Here is a 19,985-nt window from a genome sequence, read left to right as displayed (position 1 = left end):
CTCATCAATCCTACTCATCAGACTGGCAGTGATATCACCATAGAAATAGAATCACTAGAACAGACCTACTTCCTGTGACTATACTTCCTATGACTACTTCCTGCTTTCCTCCTATGGGCAAAGATTGTGGATAATGAAGATGACGCACAGACCACATTTACCATTTTAAAAAATGTCCACAGTTCCGGTCCACTTAAACCTTAGACTGGTGGGAATTGGCGTATATGGATAGGGCTAAACTGAAATGTTTCTTACAGAAGAAATATGAAAAGCATATGTATAAGCATGGTAGCAATTGAAAGGGAACTGTTTGGAGATGGGAAAAATGGGGAAATGATTAGACCAACGTTGAGGACAAAACAGTTCACCTGACACAAGACTGTGTCCAAACATTACACTTGATTTTATGTGCATTTTACATTTACTGTACTTGTCGCCGCATTTGTTGATAAAGAAATCAGAAAATACTCTGGATACATTCAGTAACATGATAAGAATATTCCTGGAAAACGTTGGGTAGGTGCAACATAAGACAGAAAATTGACAAGGGTTTGAGTGACCACACACCTCTCCAAAGTGTGCACAGTTCCTAAGTAATTTAATTTCAATGCACTTTAATGACTCAAAGAACAGTCTTCAACTATAACATGCTTTTTTGAGCTCTCCTCTCTGTGCAGTTGAGGAACTAGAGCAAGCACACTTGTAGTTGTTTTGTTTGGAACACAACCCTGCATCCCCGCCATCACACAATTACTGTTGTTGTTTACACAATCCAAAAACATCCTATTATAAATCACAATCTGGGTCAGGTGGGCATCATTTGAAAGCTTGTTCTATTGCCAACATGACTAGCTAAGTTATAAAATATGGTGTTACAGTGTTAGGCTTTCACAGGGCCATTCAGAGAAACAGATTGTAATGTTTGGAGCGCATAGAAAGGAGACATGAGTGCATTCATTCAGATCTTCACAATAGACAAACATAGGCTCATTCTGTTCAGAACAACCCAGGGCATGACACCATGTCATCTTGTAACTGTACATCAGGCATAGTGACCCTAAACGTTGACTGTATACGACATGAGTTTTATGATATGGAAATGTGAAGTGCACATACATTCTGTATACATCTGGCCCTTCTGTGGACACTGTGTTAACAAACCTCCAAACGAGCTTCAATGCCATACAACACTCCTTCCGTGGCCTCCAACTGCTCTTAAACGCTAGTAAAACTAAATGCATGCTCTTCAACCGATCGCTGCCCGCACCTGCCCGCACGACTAGCATCACTACTCTGGACGGTTCTGACTTAGAATATGTGGACAACTATAAAAACCTAGGTGTCTGGCTAGACTGTAAACTCTCCTTCCAGACTCACATTAAGCATCTCCAATCCAAAGTTAAATCTAGAATCGGCTTCCTATTTCGCAAACAAAGCCTCCTTCACTCATGCTGCCAAACATACCCTCGTAAAACTGACTATCCTACCGAGCATTGACTTTGGCGATGTCATTTACAAAATAGCCTCCAACACTCTACTCAGCAAATTGGATGTAGTCTATCACAGTGCCATCCGTTTTGTCACCAAAGCCCCATATACTACCCCCCACTGCGACCTGTATGCTCTTGTTGGCTGGCCCTCACTTCATGGTCGTCGCCAAACCCACTGGCTCCAGGTCATCTATAAGTCTTTGCTAGGTAAAGCTCCGCCTTATCTCAGCTCATTGATCATCATAGCAACACCCACCCGTAGCACGCGCTCCAGCAGGTATATTTCACTGGTCATCCCCAAAGCCAACACCTCATTTGGCCTCCTTTCCTTCCAGTTCTCTGCTGTCAATGACTGGAACGAATTGCAAAATTCACTGAAGTTGGAGACTTATATCTCCGTCTCTAAATTTAAGCGACAGCTGTCAGAGCAGCTTACCGATCGCTGCAGCTCATTACAGACCCGAACCCAGTCATTAAAGACCCCATGATACCCAGTCATTAAAGACCCCATGATACTCAGTCATTAAAGACCCTAACCCAGTCATTAAAGACCCCATGATACTCAGTCATTAAAGACCCCATGATACTCAGTCATTAAAGACCCCATGATACTCAGTCATTAAAGACCCCATGATACCCAGTCATTAAAGACCCCATGATACTCAGTCATTAAAGACCCCATGATACCCAGTCATTAATGACTCCATGATACCCAGTCATTAAAGACCCCATGATACCCAGTCATTAAAGACCCCATGATACCCAGTCATTAAAGACCCCATGATACCCAGTCATTAAAGACTCCATGATACCCAGTCATTAAAGACCCCATGATACCCAGTCATTAAAGACCCCATGATACCCAGTCATTAAAGATCCCATGATACCCAGTCATTAAAGACCCCATGATACCCAGTCATTAAAGACCCCATGATACCCAGTCATTAAAGACCCCATGGTACTCAGTCATTAAAGACCACGTGATACCCAGTCATTAATGACCCTAACCAAGTCATTAAAGACCCCATGATACCCAGTCATTAAAGACCACGTGATACCCAGTCATTAAAGACCCTAACCAAGTCATTAAAGACCTTAACCCAGTCATTAAAGACCCCATGATACCCAGTCATTGAAGACCCCATGATACCCAGTCATTAAAGACCCCATGATACCCAGTTATTAAAGACCCCATGATACACAGTCATTAAAGACCCCATGATACCCAGTCATTAGAGACCCTAACTCAGTCATTAAAGACCCCATGATACCCAGTCATTAAAGACCCTGTGATACCCAGTCATTAAAGACCCCATGATACCCAGTCATTAAAGACCCCATGATACCCAGTCATTAGAGACCCTAACTCAGTCATTAAAGACCCCATGATACCCAGTTATTAAAGACCCCATGATACCCAGTCATTAAAGACCCCATGATACCCAGTCATTAGAGACCCTAACTCAGTCATTAAAGACCCCATGATACCCAGTTATTAAAGACCCCATGATACCCAGTCATTAGAGACCCTAACTCAGTCATTAAAGACCCCATGATACCCAGTCATTAAAGACCCTAACCCAGTCATTAAAGACCCCATGATACCCAGTCATTAAAGACCCTAACCCAGTCATTAAAGACCCCATGCAATGTGCGCGCAGTAACTGTCGCATAGCTCCCCGGGACTGCTGTGCGGAGCGCAGAAGAAATATCAGCCCATGGAAAGTTTCCCTGTTAGTTAACAAATCAAATCAAATCAAATTTTATTTGTCACATACACATGGTTAGCAGATGTTAATGCGAGTGTAGCGAAATGCTTGTGCTTCTAGTTCCGACAATGCAGTAATAACCAACAAGTAATCTAACCTAACAATTCCACAACTACTACCTTATACACACAAGTGTAAAGGGATAAAGAATATGTACATAAAGATATATGAATGAATGATGGTACAGAACGGCATAGGCAAGATGCAGTAGATGGTATAGTGTACAGTCTATACATATGAGATGAGTAATGTAGGGTATGTAAACATAAAGTGGCATAGTTTAAAGTGGCTAGTGATACATGTATTACGTAAAGATGGCAAGATGCAGTGGATGATATACAGTACAGTATATACATATACATATGAGATGAGTAATGTAGGGTATGTAAACATTATATTAAGTGGCATTGTTTAAAGTGGCTAGTGATACATTTTTACATAATTTCCATCAATTCCCATTATTAAAGTGGCTGGAGTTGAGTCAGTATGTTGGCAGCGGCCACTAAATGTTAGTGGTGGCTGTTTAACAGTCTGATGGCCTTGAGATAGAAGCTGTTTTTCAGTCTCTCGGTCCCTGCTTTGATGCACCTGTACTGACCTTGCCTTCTGGATGATAGCGGGGTGAACAGGCAGTGGCTCGGGTGGTTGTTGTCCTTGATGATCTTTATGGCCTTCCTGTGACATCGGGTGGTGTAGGTGTCCTGGAGGGCAGGTAGTTTGCCCCCGGTGATGCGTTGTGCAGACCTCACTACCCTCTGGAGAGCCTTACGGTTGTGGGCGGAGCAGTTGCCGTACCAGGCGGTGATACAGCCCGACAGGATGCTCTCGATTGTGCATCTGTAGAAGTTTGTGAGTGCTTTTGGTGACAAGCCGAATTTCTTCAGCCTCCTGAGGTTGAAGAGGCGCTGCTGCGCCTTCTTCACAACGCTGTCTGTGTGGGTGGACCAATTCAGTTTGTCCGTGATGTGTACACCGAGGAACTTAAAACGTTCCACCTTCTCCACTACTGTCCCATCGATGTGGATAGGGGGGTGCTCCCTCTGCTGTTTCCTGAAGTCCACAATCATCTCCTTTGTTTTGTTGACGTTGAGTGTGAGGTTATTTTCCTGACACCACACTCCGAGGGCCCTCACCTCCTCCCTGTAGGCCGTCTTGTCGTTGTTGGTAATCAAGCCTACCACTGTAGTGTCGTCCGCAAACTTGATGATTGAGTTGGAGGCGTGCATGGCCACGCAGTCGTGGGTGAACAGGGAGTACAGGAGAGGGCTCAGAACGCACCCTTGTGGGGCCCCAGTGTTGAGGATCAGCGGGGTGGAGATGTTGTTACCTACCCTCACCACCTGGGGGCGGCCCGTCAGGAACTCCAGGACCCAGTTGCACAGGGCGGGGTCGAGACCCAGGGTCTCGAGCTTGATGACGAGTTTGGAGGGTACTATGGTGTTAAATGCTGAGCTGTAGTCGATGAACAGCATTCTCACATAGGTATTCCTCTTGTCCAGATGGGTTAGGGCAGTGTGCAGTGTGGTTGCGATTGCGTCGTCTGTGGACCTATTGGGTCGGTAAGCAAATTGGAGTGGGTCTAGGGTGTCAGGTAGGGTGGAGGTGATATGGTCCTTGACTAGTCTCTCAAAGCACTTCATGATGACGGAAGTGAGTGCTACGGGGCGGTAGTCGTTTAGCTCAGTTACCTTAGCTTTCTTGGGAACAGGAACAATGGTGGCCCTCTTGAAGCATGTGGGAACAGCAGACTGGGATAAGGATTGATTGAATATGTCCTTAAACACACCAGCCAGCTGGTCTGCGCATGCTCTGAGGACGCGGCTGGGAATGCCGTCTGGGCCTGCAGCCTTGCGAGGGTTAACACGTTTAAATGTTTTACTCACCTCGGCTGCAGTGAAGGAGAGCCCGCAGGTTTTGGTAGCGGGCCGTGTCAGTGGCACTGTATTGTCCTATTGTCCTATTGTCCTCAACACTATCAACATTTCAATTTCCTGTGGCAATTGTGATCGAATCAACGCAATCTTAGCCAATTTCATTGCAACATACCAAAACAAAACAAACTACGCAAGAGATTTTGTTGTAGGCAGAACGCATCAGAGTAGGATTCTATTGATCATGACTCAGCCCATACTCTACACAGACCGGTGTGGCATAACCAATCAGAGCTGCAGTAGGCCTATATGCAAATCGACTATTGCCATATATGGATCTGTGTCATTTATATTGAACTGGACTGTGTTTACAGCTGTGGTCATGAGTAGATGTACTTGTTTTGAGATCAGAGCGAGAGCTGCATGTAGCCACCTGTGCACATTTTGTTCAAATCCTTTGCTAGTTAGTGAGATATTATCCCAATTATAGTCAGCAATAGGGAAGTGATTGCTTCCTACAAGAGCACAAAATGTGTACATTTCTAGACATCTTTGAAAGCGAGTCAGGTAAACAGCTTTTTTTTGTTTTAAAGGGGCAGTGTTGTATTTTGAGACCGGCTTGAATAAGCTAAGTTGCCAATAGGCAGAGGGTAGCATAATTTGTCTGATTCTCTGTAGTAATGGTATGGGAATAATAATGCATTTTATTTTATAAAGTGGTTTCTTGCATCAAACAACACAACAACATGTTCAGTCACCTCCTTGTCTGAAGGACAAGTGGATAAACAGGTTAATGTCAAGCCCTGCATGTTTTTTCAAAGTCTGATGGAATGTAGTCCTACATTGAACACCACACATTGGCTGCTACTGTAGGCAGAATGATAGAATAGCTATTTCCATGTTAAAATGTTATGGGATGCATTTTCTACATTGTTTTTGATGGTAGGTCACTTTGGTAGGCCTACATTATGATCAAATAGCCACAGTAGCCTACTTGGCCACTGTTATAACTATAACTTAAAGCGGATACAGCCTCAGTGTTCACATTAAACGTGCACTGGAATTTTCACAACATTTCAGGTTTGCTAGGTAACATTGATCCCATGTCCACCTCCTCTCTCCCTCCCTACAGGCTCCACAGTTGGGGACACTGATGGGAGTGTACCTCCCCTGTATCCAGAACATCTTCGGGGTGATCCTGTTCCTGCGGATGACTTGGATGGTCGGCATCGGAGGAGTCATTGGCTCCTTCATCATCGTCTTCATGTGTTGTTCTACTGTAAGTACCTGTGTTCAAATCTGGGATAACTGCATGTAATGAGACTGTGTTGTTCTTTGAGCTAAAGTCTAGTCAGTCTAAGCTCCTTTCTTCACGTGTGTTCCTCTGTAAGTGTCTGTGTTACTGTAAGTGTCTGTGTTCCTGTACGTGTCTCTGTTCCACTGTAAGTGTCTGTGTCCACTGTAAGTGTCTGTGTTCCACTGTAAATATCTGGCTCTAACCAAAATAGAAAGACGAGTGGGAGGTCCAGGTGCACAACTGAGCAGAGGACAAGTACATTTGAGTGTCTAGTTTGAGAAACAGACGCCTCACAAGTCCTCAACTGGCAGCTTCATCAAATAGTACCCGCAAAACACCAGTCTCAACGTCAACAGTGAAGAGGCGCCTCCGGGATGCTGGCCTTCTAGGCAGAGTTCCTCTGTCCAGTGTCTGTGTTCTTTTGCCCATCTTAATATTTTATTTTTATTGGCCAGTCTGAGATATGGCTTTTTATTTGCAACTCTGCCTAGAAGGCCAGCATCCCGGAGTCACCTCTTCACTGTTGACATTGAGACTGGTGTTTTGCAGGTACTATTTAATGAAGCTGCCAGTTGAGGACTTGTGAGGCATCTGTTTCTCAAACTAGACACTCTATTGTACTTGTCCTCTTGCTCAGTTGTGCACCGGGGCTTCCCACATCTCTTTCTATTCTGGTTAGAGCCAGTTTGCGCTGTTCTGTGAAGGGAGTAGTACACAGCATTGTACGAGATCTTCAGTTTCTTGGCAATCTCTCGCATGGAATAGCCTTCATTTCTTATAACAAGAATAGACTGACGAGTTTCAGAAGAAAGTTATTTGTTTTTGGCCATTTTGAGCCTGTAATCGAACCCACAAATGCTGATGCGCCAGATACTCAACTAGTCTAAAGAAGGCCAGTTTGATTGCTTCTTTAATCAGGACAACAGTTTTCAGCTGTGCTAACATAATTGTAAAAGGGTTTTCTAATGATCAATTAGCCTTTTAAAATGATAAACTTGGATTAGCTAACACAACGTGCCATTGGAACACGGGAGTGATGGTTGCTGAGAATGGGCCTCTGTACGCCTATGTAGATATCCCATTACAAATCAGCCGTTTCCAGCTACAATAGTAATTTACAACATTAACAATGTCTACACTGTATTTCTGATCAATTTTATGTTTTTTTAATGGACAATTATTTATTTATTTATTTCAAAAACAAGGACATTTCTAAGTGACCCCAAACTTTTGAACGGTAGTGTACATATTCCAGTCATACTTTATCAAAAGCCATAGTGTTCTATTGTTTCCAGTATTATCTCCAATGTATCGTCCAAGTAAAACACATTTCTGATTAGAATGAATAATATCCGACAATACCTTATTAATTCAATGCGCTATGCATTGCAACACTGAAGTGTAAGGGGCCTCCAATTTTTTGAATGGAACTGGATTATTATATTTACTACTTGGGTCCACTTTCAGTAACATTGAAATCAGACCTTCTTGTTGAGTATCTGATAATCTACCATTTTTATAGGAGTGGTTAAAATATGCTAATAACGGTCCTCTGAGTACATCACAAAAGGTTCGGTATACCTCAACTGGTATGCCATCCAGTCCTGGAGTTTTCCCAGCCTTAAAGGCTTTAATTGCATTAAGAAGTTCCTCCTCTGTAATTTGGCCTTTACACGAGTCTTTCTGTACGGATGTTCATTTTACATTATTAATTGGAAAATAATCCTTACAATTAACTTCGGTTAGTGGAGCTGGAGGAAACTGAAACAAAGACATATGCTTTAAGTACTTTGCTTCCTCTTTCAAAATATTGTTTGGGTAATAATGGGTGACTCCGTCATTTGTAACAAGTTTCAGTAAATAGTTTTTGGTAGAATTTCTATGTTGAAAAATATGAAAAAATTATTTGTTGTATTTTTCCCCATATTCCATCCAGTTTGCTTTATTTTTATAATATATTACATTTTATCTTTTCTTGAATAAGTTCCTCCATTTCTTTATGTCTTTCCTCTGACGTATTCTTTGCCTCTATGGTACATTTGTTATTGCTATCTATCTGTACTGTTAGTCCCTCTATTTCCTTTCTTAATATGAATGAGTTTAACTAAAATTGCTTTTGTTTAAAGAAGAGTATTGAATTGCATGGCCTTTAAAAGCACATTTAATAGTGTCCCATACAATAAGGGGATCTGCTGTACCTATATTATGTCAGAAATAGTCAGTTATAAATGATTCTGTCCTGGTTAAAATCAAGTTGTCATCCAATAGGCTTTGATTACATTTCCAATATCCTCGCCCACGTAGAAATTCTGTAAGAGTAATGTATATGCCAATTGTTTGATGGTCCGACCGCATTCTGTCCGCTATCAGCACTTTAAAAAAATTGTATGCTAGCGCGAATGACATAAGAAAGTAGTCAAGACAACTAGCTTGATTGAGCCTCTGCCATGCACAGTGCATTCGGAAAGTATTCAGACCCCTTGACTTTTTCCACATTTTGTTACGTTACAGCCTTATTTTAAAATTGATTAAATTGTTTTTTTCCCACATCAATCTACAGACAATACCCCATAAAGACAAAGCAAAAACTGTTTTTGTAAATGTTTACAAATATCACATTTACATAAGTATTCAGACCCTTTACTCAGTACTTTGTTGATGCGCCTTTGGCAGTGATTACAGGCTCGAGTCTTCTTTGGTATGAAGCTACAAGCTTGGCACACCTGTATTATGGGAGTTTATCCTATTTTTCTCTGCAGATCCTCTCAAGCGCTGTCAGGTTGGATGGGGAGCGTTGCTGCACAACTATTTTCAGGTCTCTCCAGAGATGTTCGATTGGGTTCAAGTCCGGGCTCTGGCTGGGCCACTCAAAGACATTCAGAGAGTTGTCCCGAAGCCATTCCTGCGTTGTCTTGGCTATGTGCTTAGGGTCGTTGTCTTGTTGGAAGGTGAACCTTCGCTCAAGTCTGAGGTCCTGAGCGCTCTGGAGCAGGTTTTCATCAAGGATCTCTCTGTACTTTGCTCCGTTCATCTTTCCCTTGATCCTGACTAGTCTCCCATTCCCTGCCGCTGAAAATCATCCTCACAGCATCATGCTGCCACCACCAGACTTCACTGCAGGGATGGTGCCAGGTTTCCTCCAGACATGACGCTTGGCATTCAGGCCAAAGAGTTCAATCTTGGTTTCATCAGACCAGAGAATCTTGTTGCTCATGGTCTTAGTCCTTTAGATGCCATTTGGTAAACTCCAAGTGGGCTGTCATGTGCCTCTTACTGAGGAGGTTCCGTCTGGCCACTCTACCATAAAGGCCTAATTGGTGGAGTGCTGCAGAGATGGTTGTCCTTCTGGAAGGTTCTCTTATCGCCACAGAGGATCTTTGGAGCTCTGTCAGAGTGACCATCGGGTTCTTAGTCACCTCCCTGACCAATGCCCTTCTCCCCCGATTGCTCAGTTTGGCAGGGCGGCCAGCTCTAGTAAGAGTCTTGGTGGTTCCAAACTTCTTCCATTTATGATGGAGTCCACTGTGTTCTTGGGGACTTTCAATGCTGCAGACATTTGTTGGTACCCTTCCACAGATCTGTGCCTTGACACAATCCTGTTTCGGAGCTCTGTGGACAAGATCATCCTTGAGATCATGGCTTGGTATTTGCTCTGACATGAACTGTGAACTGTGGGACCTTATATAGACAGGTGTGTGCTTTTCCAAATCATGTCCAATCAATTGAATTGACCACAGGTGGACTCCAATCAAGTTGTAGAAACATCTCAAGGAGGATCAATGAAAACAAGGGTCTGAATACTTATGTGAATCTGTTATCTGTTTTTTATTTTTAATACATTTGCAAACATTTCAAAAAGCCTGTTTTAGCTTTGTCATTATGGGGTATTATGTGTAGATTGATGAGAAAAAAATGAATTTAATCCATTTTAAAATAAGGCTGTAACATAACAAAATGTGGAAAAAGTCAAGGGGTCTGAATACTTTCGGAATGCACTGTATATCTCACTAGGTCAGGATATTTAAACCTCCATATATCCACTTGTTCCAATATATCAATGATATTTGTGATTTTTCTTAAGTGCATAAGAGTAATGATAGTTTTGTAGTGTGAGTTCCTTTAGGGTCCATTAAGGTATTTAAAATTGTATTATAATCTCCCACCATAATAATAGAGTCTTGTATTGCTTCTAGGCTTGATAAATGATTAGATACATTTTCAAGCGTGGATAGATCAGGACTGTATAGGTCAGGGATCATCAATTAGATTCAGCTTCCGGGCCAATCTTTTCTTGAGCGGATAGTCGGGGGGGCAGAATTTTTTACTTCAAATTGAACGCAAAAAGCCTAAACAGATATAATATTTGACTAAAACATAATAATTTCAAACCTTAGTTATATTTGGGTTCATTGTCCTGTGTAGGGTGCCGTCTTTCGGATGGGACGTTAAAATGGGTGTCCTGACTCTCTGTGGTCATTCAAATTTCCATGCCACTGATTGTAAGAGTAGGGGTGTTCACCCCGGTGGCATTTATGGCCAGCAGCATACCACCCTGCATACCACTGCTGGCTTGCTTCTGAAGCTAAGCAGGGTTGGTCCTGGTCAGTCCCTGGATGGGAGACCAGGTGCTGCTGGAAGTGGTGTTGGAGGGCCAGTAGGAGGCACTCTTTCCTCTGGTCTAAACAAAGATCCCAATGCCCCAGGGCAGTGATTGGGGACACTGCTCTGTGTAGGGTGCTGTCTTTCGGATGGGACGTTAAACGTGTGTCCTGACTCTCTGAGGTCATTAAAGATCCCATGGCACTTATCGTAAGAGTAGGGGTGTTAACCCCGGTGTCCTGGCTAAATTCCCAATCTGGCCCTCAACCATCACGGTCACCTAATAATCCCCAGTTTACAATTGGCTCATTCATCCCCCTCCTCTCCCCTGTAACTATTCCCCAGGTCGTTGCTGCAAATGAGAACGTGTTCTCAGTCAACTTACCTGGTAAAATAACGGTAAAATAAAAATAGCTAAATTCCCAATCTGGCCACATTCCATCATGGCCACCTTATCATCCCCCTCATTCCTAATTGGCGTATATGACTAATTGGCATATATGACTCCTCACCTCTCTACCTGATAGCTGATGTGTGGTGAGTGTTCTGGCACAGAAATGGTCTCCGTGCATCACTGAGGTGGGTGCAGCTCATTGATGGTGGATGAGATGAGTTTCCCTCTATGCTTTGAGTTCCTCAGTTGGTAGAAAAGTGCTATTTACACTACCGTTCAAAAGTTTGGGGTCACTTAGAAATGTCCATGTTTTTGAAAGAAAAAATAAATAATTGTCCATTAAAATAACATCAAATTGATCAGAAATACAGTGTAGACATTGTTAATGTTGTAAATGACTATTGTAGCTGGAAACGGCTCATTTGTAATGGGATATCTACATAGGTGTACAGAGGCCCATTCTCAGCAACCATCACTCCAATGGCACGTTGTGTTAGCTAATCCAAGTTTATCATTTTAAAAGGCTAATTGATCATTAGAAAACCCTTTTGCAATTATGTTAGCACAGCTGAAAACTGTTGTCCTGATTAAAGAAGCAATAAAACTGTCCTTCTTGAGACTAGTTGAGTATCTGGAGCATCAGCATTTGTGGGTTCAATTACAGGCTCAAAATGGCCAGAAACAAATAACTTTCTTCTGAAACTCGTCAGTCTATTCTTGTTCTGAGAAATGAAGGCTATTCCATGCGAGAAATTGCCAAGAAACAGAAAATCTCATACAACGCTGTGTACTACTTCCTTCACAGAACAGCGCAAACTGTCTCTAACCAGAATAGAAAGATGTGTGGGAAGCCCCGGTGCACAACTGAGCAAGAGGACAAGTACATTAGAGTGTCTAGTTTGAGAAACAGACGCCTCACAAGTCCTCAACTGGCAGCTTCATTAAATAGTACCTGCAAAACACCAGTCTCAACGTCAACAGTGAAGAGGTGACTCCAGGATGCTGGCCTTCTAGGCAGAGTTCCTCTGTCCAGTGTCTGTGTTCTTTTGCCCATCTTAATATTTTATTTTTATTGGCCAGTCTGAGATATGGCTTTTTCTTTGCAACTCTACCTAGAAGGCCAGCATCCCGGAGTCACCTCTTCGCTGTTGACATTGAGACTGGTGTTTTACGGGTACAATAGTAATTTACAACATTAACAATGTCTACATTGTATTTCTGATCCATTTGATGTTATTTTAATGGACATTTCTAAGTGACCCCACACTTTTGAATGGTAGTGTATATCCAATAAATTATTATTAATTATTATTATTTGTATATGATCACATCTCTCTATTATGCGTGGGAATACTTGGGAACAGATTTACAAAATGAAAATCACTTGGAACTTCATCTAAAATTATTGAATGAGTTTCCTGTTAACAATAGATATTATATTCCTTCTTTTTTAGTCAGGTAAATACTGATAGTTTTTTCTAATCTGCTAAGCCATTACAATTATAACTGGCTATACGTATTTCACCATTTAGCATAATGAGATTCAAGTTTCAATTATATTTATCATAATATATGTTTGTAAACTTTCCATTAAAAAGTACCATATTGATTGAGTGTCCATATAGCTGTACCATGGTATTTGCACTGCTACTCAGTAAACCTCAAACTGTTATACACTATTCCACCTGCTAAAACCTCCCCCATCCCAAGTTGGATTGTCGTCCCAATGACTGGCAAAACCACCCCTGTCTACCTGTATACAGTTATAAAAAAATATATACAGTACCAGTCAAAAGTTTGGACACCTACTCATTCAAGGGTTTTTCTTTATTTTTACTATTTTCTACAGATTTAGAAAAGTAGTGAAAACATCAAAACTATGAAATAACACATGGAATCATGTAGTAACCAATAAAGTGTTAAACAAATCAAAATGTATTTTATATTTGAGATTCTTCAAAGTAGCCACCCTTTACCTTGATGACAGCTTTGCACACTCTTGGCAAACATATGGAATATTTACACTATACATCAAATGGGCCGTTTCGCCATCATTCGTTCTGGGAATTATTTCTATGTTAAGCGTCTCTGGAACAATGTCCCATTACTCCATATGTTGGAAGGAGCATCCGAGCGTTATCAACGTGGTATTCTACCAGAGGGGAGTGGTGCTCATGTGTGTTATGCCCCCTGCTCGTAGCCTAGCATATCACACCGCTGTCTATTCTGACCACTAATAATGCATGTTGCTAAAATTAGTTTTAGCTGTCTGGATGGAAAGTTTGTTGTTCGTTTGCCCTATTCATTACTTCAGGATCCTGTGTCCCCTATTCATTACTTCAGGATCCTGTGTCCCCTATTCATTACTTCAGGGTCCCGCGACCCCTATCCATAACTTCAGGATCCTGTGTCCCCTATTCATTACTTCAGGATCCTGTGTCCCCTATTCATTACTTCAGGATCCTGTGTCCCCTATTCATTACTTCAGGATCCTGCGTCCCCTATTCATTACTTCAGGATCATGCGTCCCCTATTCATTACTTCAGGATCATGCGTCCCCTATTCATTACTTCAGGATCATGCGTCCCCTATTCATTACTTCAGGATCATGCGTCCCCTATTCATTACTTCAGGATCCTGTGTCCCCTATTCATTACTTCAGGGTCCCGCGACCCCTATCCATAACTTCAGGATCCTGTGTCCCCTATTCATTACTTCAGGGTCCCGCGACCCCTATCCATAACTTCCAGGTCATGCGTCCCCTGTTCAATACTTCAGGGTCCCGTGACCCCTATTCATTACTTCAGGATCCTGTGTCCATTATTCATTACTTCCAGGTCCTGCGTCCCCTATTCATTACTTCAGGGTCCTGCATCCACTATTCATTACTTCCAGGTCCTGTGTCCATTATTCATTACTTCCAGGTCCTGTGTCCACTATTCATTACTTCCAGGTCCTGCGTCCACTATTCATTACTTCCAGGTCCTGTGTCCATTATTCATTACTTCCAGGTCCTGTGTCCATTATTCATTACTTCCAGGTCCTGTGTCCACTATTCATTACTTCCAGGTCCTGCGTCCACTATTCATTACTTCCAGGTCCTGTGTCCATTATTCATTACTTCAGGGTCCTGCGTCCACTATTCATTACTTCAGGGTCCCGTGTCCATTATTCATTACTTCAGGGTCCTGCGTCCACTATTCATTACTTCCAGGTCCTGTGTCCACTATTCATTACTTCCAGGTCCTGTGTCCACTATTCATTACTTCCAGGTCCTGTGTCCACTATTCATTACTTCCAGGTCCTGTGTCCATTATTCATTACTTCAGGGTCCTGCGTCCACTATTCATTACTTCAGGGTCCTGCGTCCACTATTCATTACTTCAGGGTCCCGTGTCCATTATTCATTACTTCAGGGTCCTGTGTCCACTATTCATTACTTCCAGGTCCTGTGTCCACTATTCATTACTTCCAGGTCCTGTGTCCATTATTCATTACTTCAGGGTCCTGCGTCCACTATTCATTACTTCAGGGTCCTGCGTCCACTATTCATTACTTCAGGGTCCTGCGTCCACTATTCATTACTTCAGGGTCCTGCGTCCACTATTCATTACTTCAGGGTCCTGCGTCCACTATTCATTACTTCAGGGTCCCGCGTCCACTATTCATTACTTCAGGGTCCTGCGTCCACTATTCATTACTTCAGGGTCCTGCGTCCCCTATTCATAACTTCCAGGTCATGCATCCCCTATTCATTACTTCAGGGTCCTGCGTCCACTATTCATTACTTCAGGGTCCTGCATCCCCCATTCTTCTGCCCTCTGTCCTGCTTCGTTTAAATGCTAAGAGCGTCTTTCTCTCTCTTTCACTTCTCCTGCTAAATATGTTAGTCAGTCTCTCTTTTGCCCTCATTGCTCTGCTTCTCCCTAAATGACTCCATCTTTTCCCTTTCATCTCTCTCATCTCTCTCAGTCTCTCGTTACCAGTATCGCAGTGTTTTTTCCATGGCAAAATTTAAACACAAAGCCAGTCAGAAGACATGATTAAGCAATTGTTTATAATGCATAAATATCTATTGAACTCTCAGTTCTACGGGGTTACTTATGGGCTAGGGGTCGAACCGAAGTTCAGCGCGTGTTTGGTAATAAGTCCTGCTAATGCAGTCAGAGGAGAGCCTGCTCCAGCACACTGATGTATACTCTACAATACAGTGAATGAACTTACCCTTCTGGTATGAAAAGTCTAGTGCATTTATGAAATGATGGCTATAGTCACTCTCTTAGGGCAGGTTCAAACCACTTCCTGTTAAACTAATTTCAGCACGACTTCAGCAAGGTCATTCAAAGGCGGACAGTTTTAGTTTCATTTGGACGATATACAATCGGAAATCCACTCTATGTCGTCTGAAGGTAATGTAGATAATGTTGTCCCTTTAGAGGCTAGTGCTGGTGGTCATCAAAGAGACCGGCTCAAAGACACAAAAACGCCCTCGGCTCCCAATCCCTTAGACTCATATTGTCGGAAACACTGTGGAATCAACGGCTTAGTTTGTTAGGGACATGCGGATTTGTGATTTTTTTTCCCGGCCTCTCCATGTACCGCTTTGGAGAGAATTCCCAGCTCGTCCCATGGTTAAGCTCCCTGCCGAGCGGCATTGTGTTGTGTCTCATCCGGACTCAGCAGATGGTATGGCCATGTAATCAGCGTTTTTAGTGGCTCGTTTGTAGGCCAGGGGACATGTTGGTACGGTGGCGTCTCGGGATGCCAGGCTAGTCTGAAGATCACTCAATAGGACAAGCCCTCTGGAAAGGATATTAACTGAACCTCCTGAAACTGGGACAAAATAACGTTCTGTACCAGTGGCAATAGAGCCCCTTGTCGGATAGTGAAACTACATGCCAGTACATTCACATTAAGTACCATGCTCTACAACAAATAAATGATGTTGTGTTTTCTCACATTAAAAACCATAGCTTATGTGAGTGAACATGAAACCCATGTATGACTTCTCTTTAAGCAGACCGATAATAGATGCTTTGCAGCACCATGTTTCTAATATGGCAGTGTCTAGCTACCACCTTACTTCTAGTGGACTTGAAAATATACAGCCCCCCCCCCCCCCCAGTCGACACCAGTTACTTGCTAGTCAGATCAGACTCTCACCAAGTAACTCACTTAACTAGGAATCCTACTCTAGCTCTTCGCATTTCTAATACCAGCTCTCTGGGAAGGCTTTGGTTTCTGAGCTAACGTTACTGTACTACAGTCTGTAAGCCTATAACATGAATGTCATTGCTCCAACCATGTGTTATCCACATCAATCCTTGAATAGGAAAACCCTATCCATTTAAGAGATCCCAAGTGCCCTGGTAGTACATCTTGATATCCTCTTATAAACAAAGCATGAATTCTGTCCTGAAGTCTGTGGCCAAATTCTCCTTTGGATCTATGTTAGCTGTCCCAGTGGGTAGTGATCCCTGTTAGCTGTCCCAGTGGGTAGTGATCCCTGTTAGCTGTCCCAGTGGGTAGTGATCCCTGTTAGCTGTCCCAGTGGGTAGTGATCCCTGTTAGCTGTCCCAGTGGGTAGTGATCCCTGTTAGCTGTCTCAGTGGGTAGAGATCCCTGTTAGCTGTCCCAGTGGGTAGAGATCAATGGGTAGTGATCCCTGCTAGCTGTCCCAGTGGGTAGAGATCCCTGCTAGCTGTCCCAGTGGGTAGTGATCCCTGTTAGCTGTCCCAGTGGGTATAGATCCCTGCTAGCTGTCCCAGTGGGTAGTGATCCCTGTTAGCTGTCCCAGTGGGTAGAGATCAGTGGGTAGTGATCCCTGCTAGCTGTCCCAGTGGGTAGAGATCCCTGTTAGCTGTCCCAGTGGGAGTGATCCCTGTTAGCTGTCCCAGTGGGTAGAGATCCCTGTTAGCTGTCCCAGTGGGAGTGATCCCTGTTAGCTGTACCAGTGGGTAGTGATCCCTGTGAGCTGTCCCAGTGGGTAGTGATCCCTGTTAGCTGTCCCAGTGGGTAGAGATCAGTGGGTAGTGATTCCTGTTAGCTGTCCCAGTGGGTAGAGATCAGTGGGTAGTGATTCCTGTTAGCTGTCCCAGTGGGTAGAGATCAGTGGGTAGTGATCCCTGTTAACTGTCCCAGTGGGTAGTGATCCCTGTTAGCTGTCCCAGTGGGTAGTGATCCCTGTTAGCTGTCCCAGTGGGTAGTGATCCCTGTTAGCTGTCTCAGTGGGTAGAGATCCCTGTTAGCTGTCCCAGTGGGTAGTGATCCCTGTTAGCTGTCCCAGTGGGTAGTGATTCCTGTTAGCTGTCCCAGTGGGTAGTGATCCCTGTTAGCTGTCCCAGTGGGTAGTGATCCCTGTTAGCTGTCCCAGTGGGTAGAGATCAGTGGGTAGTGATTCCTGTTAGCTGTCCCAGTGGGTAGAGATCCCTGTTAGCTGTCCCAGTCGGTAGTGATCCCTGTTAGCTGTCCCAGTGGGTAGTGATTCCTGTTAGCTGTCCCAGTGGGTAGTGAGCCCTGTTAGCTGTCCCAGTGGGTAGTGATTCCTGTTAGCTGTCCCAGTGGGTAGTGATCCCTGTTAGCTGTCCCAGTGGGTAGTGATCCCTGTTAGCTGTCCCAGTGGGTAGTGATTCCTGTTAGCTGTCCCAGTGGGTAGAGATCAGTGGGTAGAGATCCCTGTTAGCTGTCCCAGTGGGTAGAGATCAGTGGGTAGTGATCCCTGCTAGCTGTCCCAGTGGGTAGAGATCCCTGCTAGCTGTCCCAGTGGGTAGTGATCCCTGTTAGCTGTCCCAGTGGGTATAGATCCCTGCTAGCTGTCCCAGTGGGTAGTGATCCCTGTTAGCTGTCCCAGTGGGTAGAGATCAGTGGGTAGTGATCCCTGCTAGCTGTCCCAGTGGGTAGAGATCCCTGTTAGCTGTCCCAGTGGGAGTGATCCCTGTTAGCTGTCCCAGTGGGTAGAGATCCCTGTTAGCTGTCCCAGTGGGAGTGATCCCTGTTAGCTGTACCAGTGGGTAGTGATCCCTGTGAGCTGTCCCAGTGGGTAGTGATCCCTGTTAGCTGTCCCAGTGGGTAGAGATCAGTGGGTAGTGATTCCTGTTAGCTGTCCCAGTGGGTAGAGATCAGTGGGTAGTGATTCCTGTTAGCTGTCCCAGTGGGTAGAGATCAGTGGGTAGTGATTCCTGTTAGCTGTCTCAGTGGGTAGAGATCCCTGTTAGCTGTCCCAGTGGGTAGAGATCCCTGCTAGCTGTCCCAGTGGGTAGAGATCCCTGCTAGCTGTCCCAGTGGGTAGTGATCCCTGTTAGCTGTCCCAGTGGGTATAGATCCCTGCTAGCTGTCCCAGTGGGTAGTGATCCCTGTTAGCTGTCCCAGTGGGTAGAGATCAGTGGGTAGAGATCCCTGTTAGCTGTCCCAGTGGGTAGAGATCCCTGCTAGCTGTCCCAGTGGGTAGTGATCCCTGTTAGCGGTCCCAGTGGGTATAGATCCCTGCTAGCTGTCCCAGTGGGTAGTGATCCCTGTTAGCTGTCCCAGTGGGTAGAGATCCCTGTTAGCTGTCTCAGTGGGTAGAGATCCCTGCTAGCTGTCCCAGTGGGTAGAAATCCCTGTGAGCTGCCCCAGTGGGTAGTGATCCCTGTGAGCTGTCCCAGTGGGTAGTGATCCCTGTGAGCTGTCCCAGTGGGTAGTGATCCCTGTTAGCTGTCCCAGTGGGTAGAGATCCCTGTTAGCTGTCTCAGTGGGTAGAGATCCCTGCTAGCTGTCCCAGTGGGTAGAGATCCCTGTTAGCTGTACCAGTGGGTAGAGATCCCTGTTAGCTGTACCAGTGGGTAGAGATCCCTGTTAGCTGTCCCAGTGGGTAGAAATCCCTGTTAGCTGTCCCAGTGGGTAGAGATCCCTGTTAGCTGTACCAGTGGGTATAGATCCCTGTTAGCTGTCCCAGTGGGTAGAGATCCCTGTTAGCTGTCCCAGTGGGTAGAAATCCCTGTTAGCTGTCCCAGTGGGTAGAGATCCCTGTTAGCTGTCCCAGTGGGTAGAGATCAGTGGGTAGTGATCCCTGTTAGCTGTCCCAGTGGGTAGAGATCCCTGTTAGCTGTCCCAGTGGGTAGAAATCCCTGTTAGCTGTCCCAGTGGGTAGAGATCCCTGTTAGCTGTACCAGTGAGTAGAGATCCCTGTTAGCTGTCCCAGTGGGTAGAGATCCCTGTTAGCTGTCCCAGTGGGTAGAGATCCCTGTTAGCTGTACCAGTGGGTAGAGATCCCTGTTAGCTGTACCAGTGGGTAGTGATCCCTGTTAGCTGTCCCAGTGGGTAGAAATCAGTGGGTAGAGATCCCTGTAAGCTGTCCCAGTGGGTAGTGATTCCTGTTAGCTGTCCCAGTGGGTAGAGATCCCCGGCTGCTGCTGAATCATCACGTCATTGATGTCACTTGGTATTGTGACACTCGGGGGAGTCATGTGACCGATGTGTCATTGGGAGGTGAAGCGATTAAACAGGGTGACACAGAAAACTTGTCACTACTGTCATCTCTGGCAGCTGATCAAAACAAACCAACGGGATGTAGCCTAGCGTATAGCT

At 44.4% G+C, this 19,985-nt stretch overlaps 1 protein-coding gene across 3 annotated transcripts in view; it reads left to right on the top strand.

The window, feature by feature from the left end:
* slc12a5a (solute carrier family 12 member 5a) overlaps positions 1-19,985 on the top strand; it is a 277,239-nt gene that overhangs the window by 205,110 nt on the left and 52,144 nt on the right. For all 3 annotated transcript variants that reach the window (XM_071336731.1, XM_071336732.1, XM_071336733.1), the window contains exon 4: positions 6,263-6,409. In XM_071336731.1, the coding sequence (XP_071192832.1) occupies positions 6,263-6,409 (147 nt within the window). The remainder of the gene's footprint in view (positions 1-6,262; positions 6,410-19,985) is intronic.

The sequence above is a fragment of the Salvelinus alpinus genome, chromosome 12, assembly GCF_045679555.1.
Source record: "Salvelinus alpinus chromosome 12, SLU_Salpinus.1, whole genome shotgun sequence".
NCBI lineage: Eukaryota > Metazoa > Chordata > Actinopteri > Salmoniformes > Salmonidae > Salvelinus > Salvelinus alpinus.
This window is presented reverse-complemented; position numbering and strand designations above follow the sequence as displayed.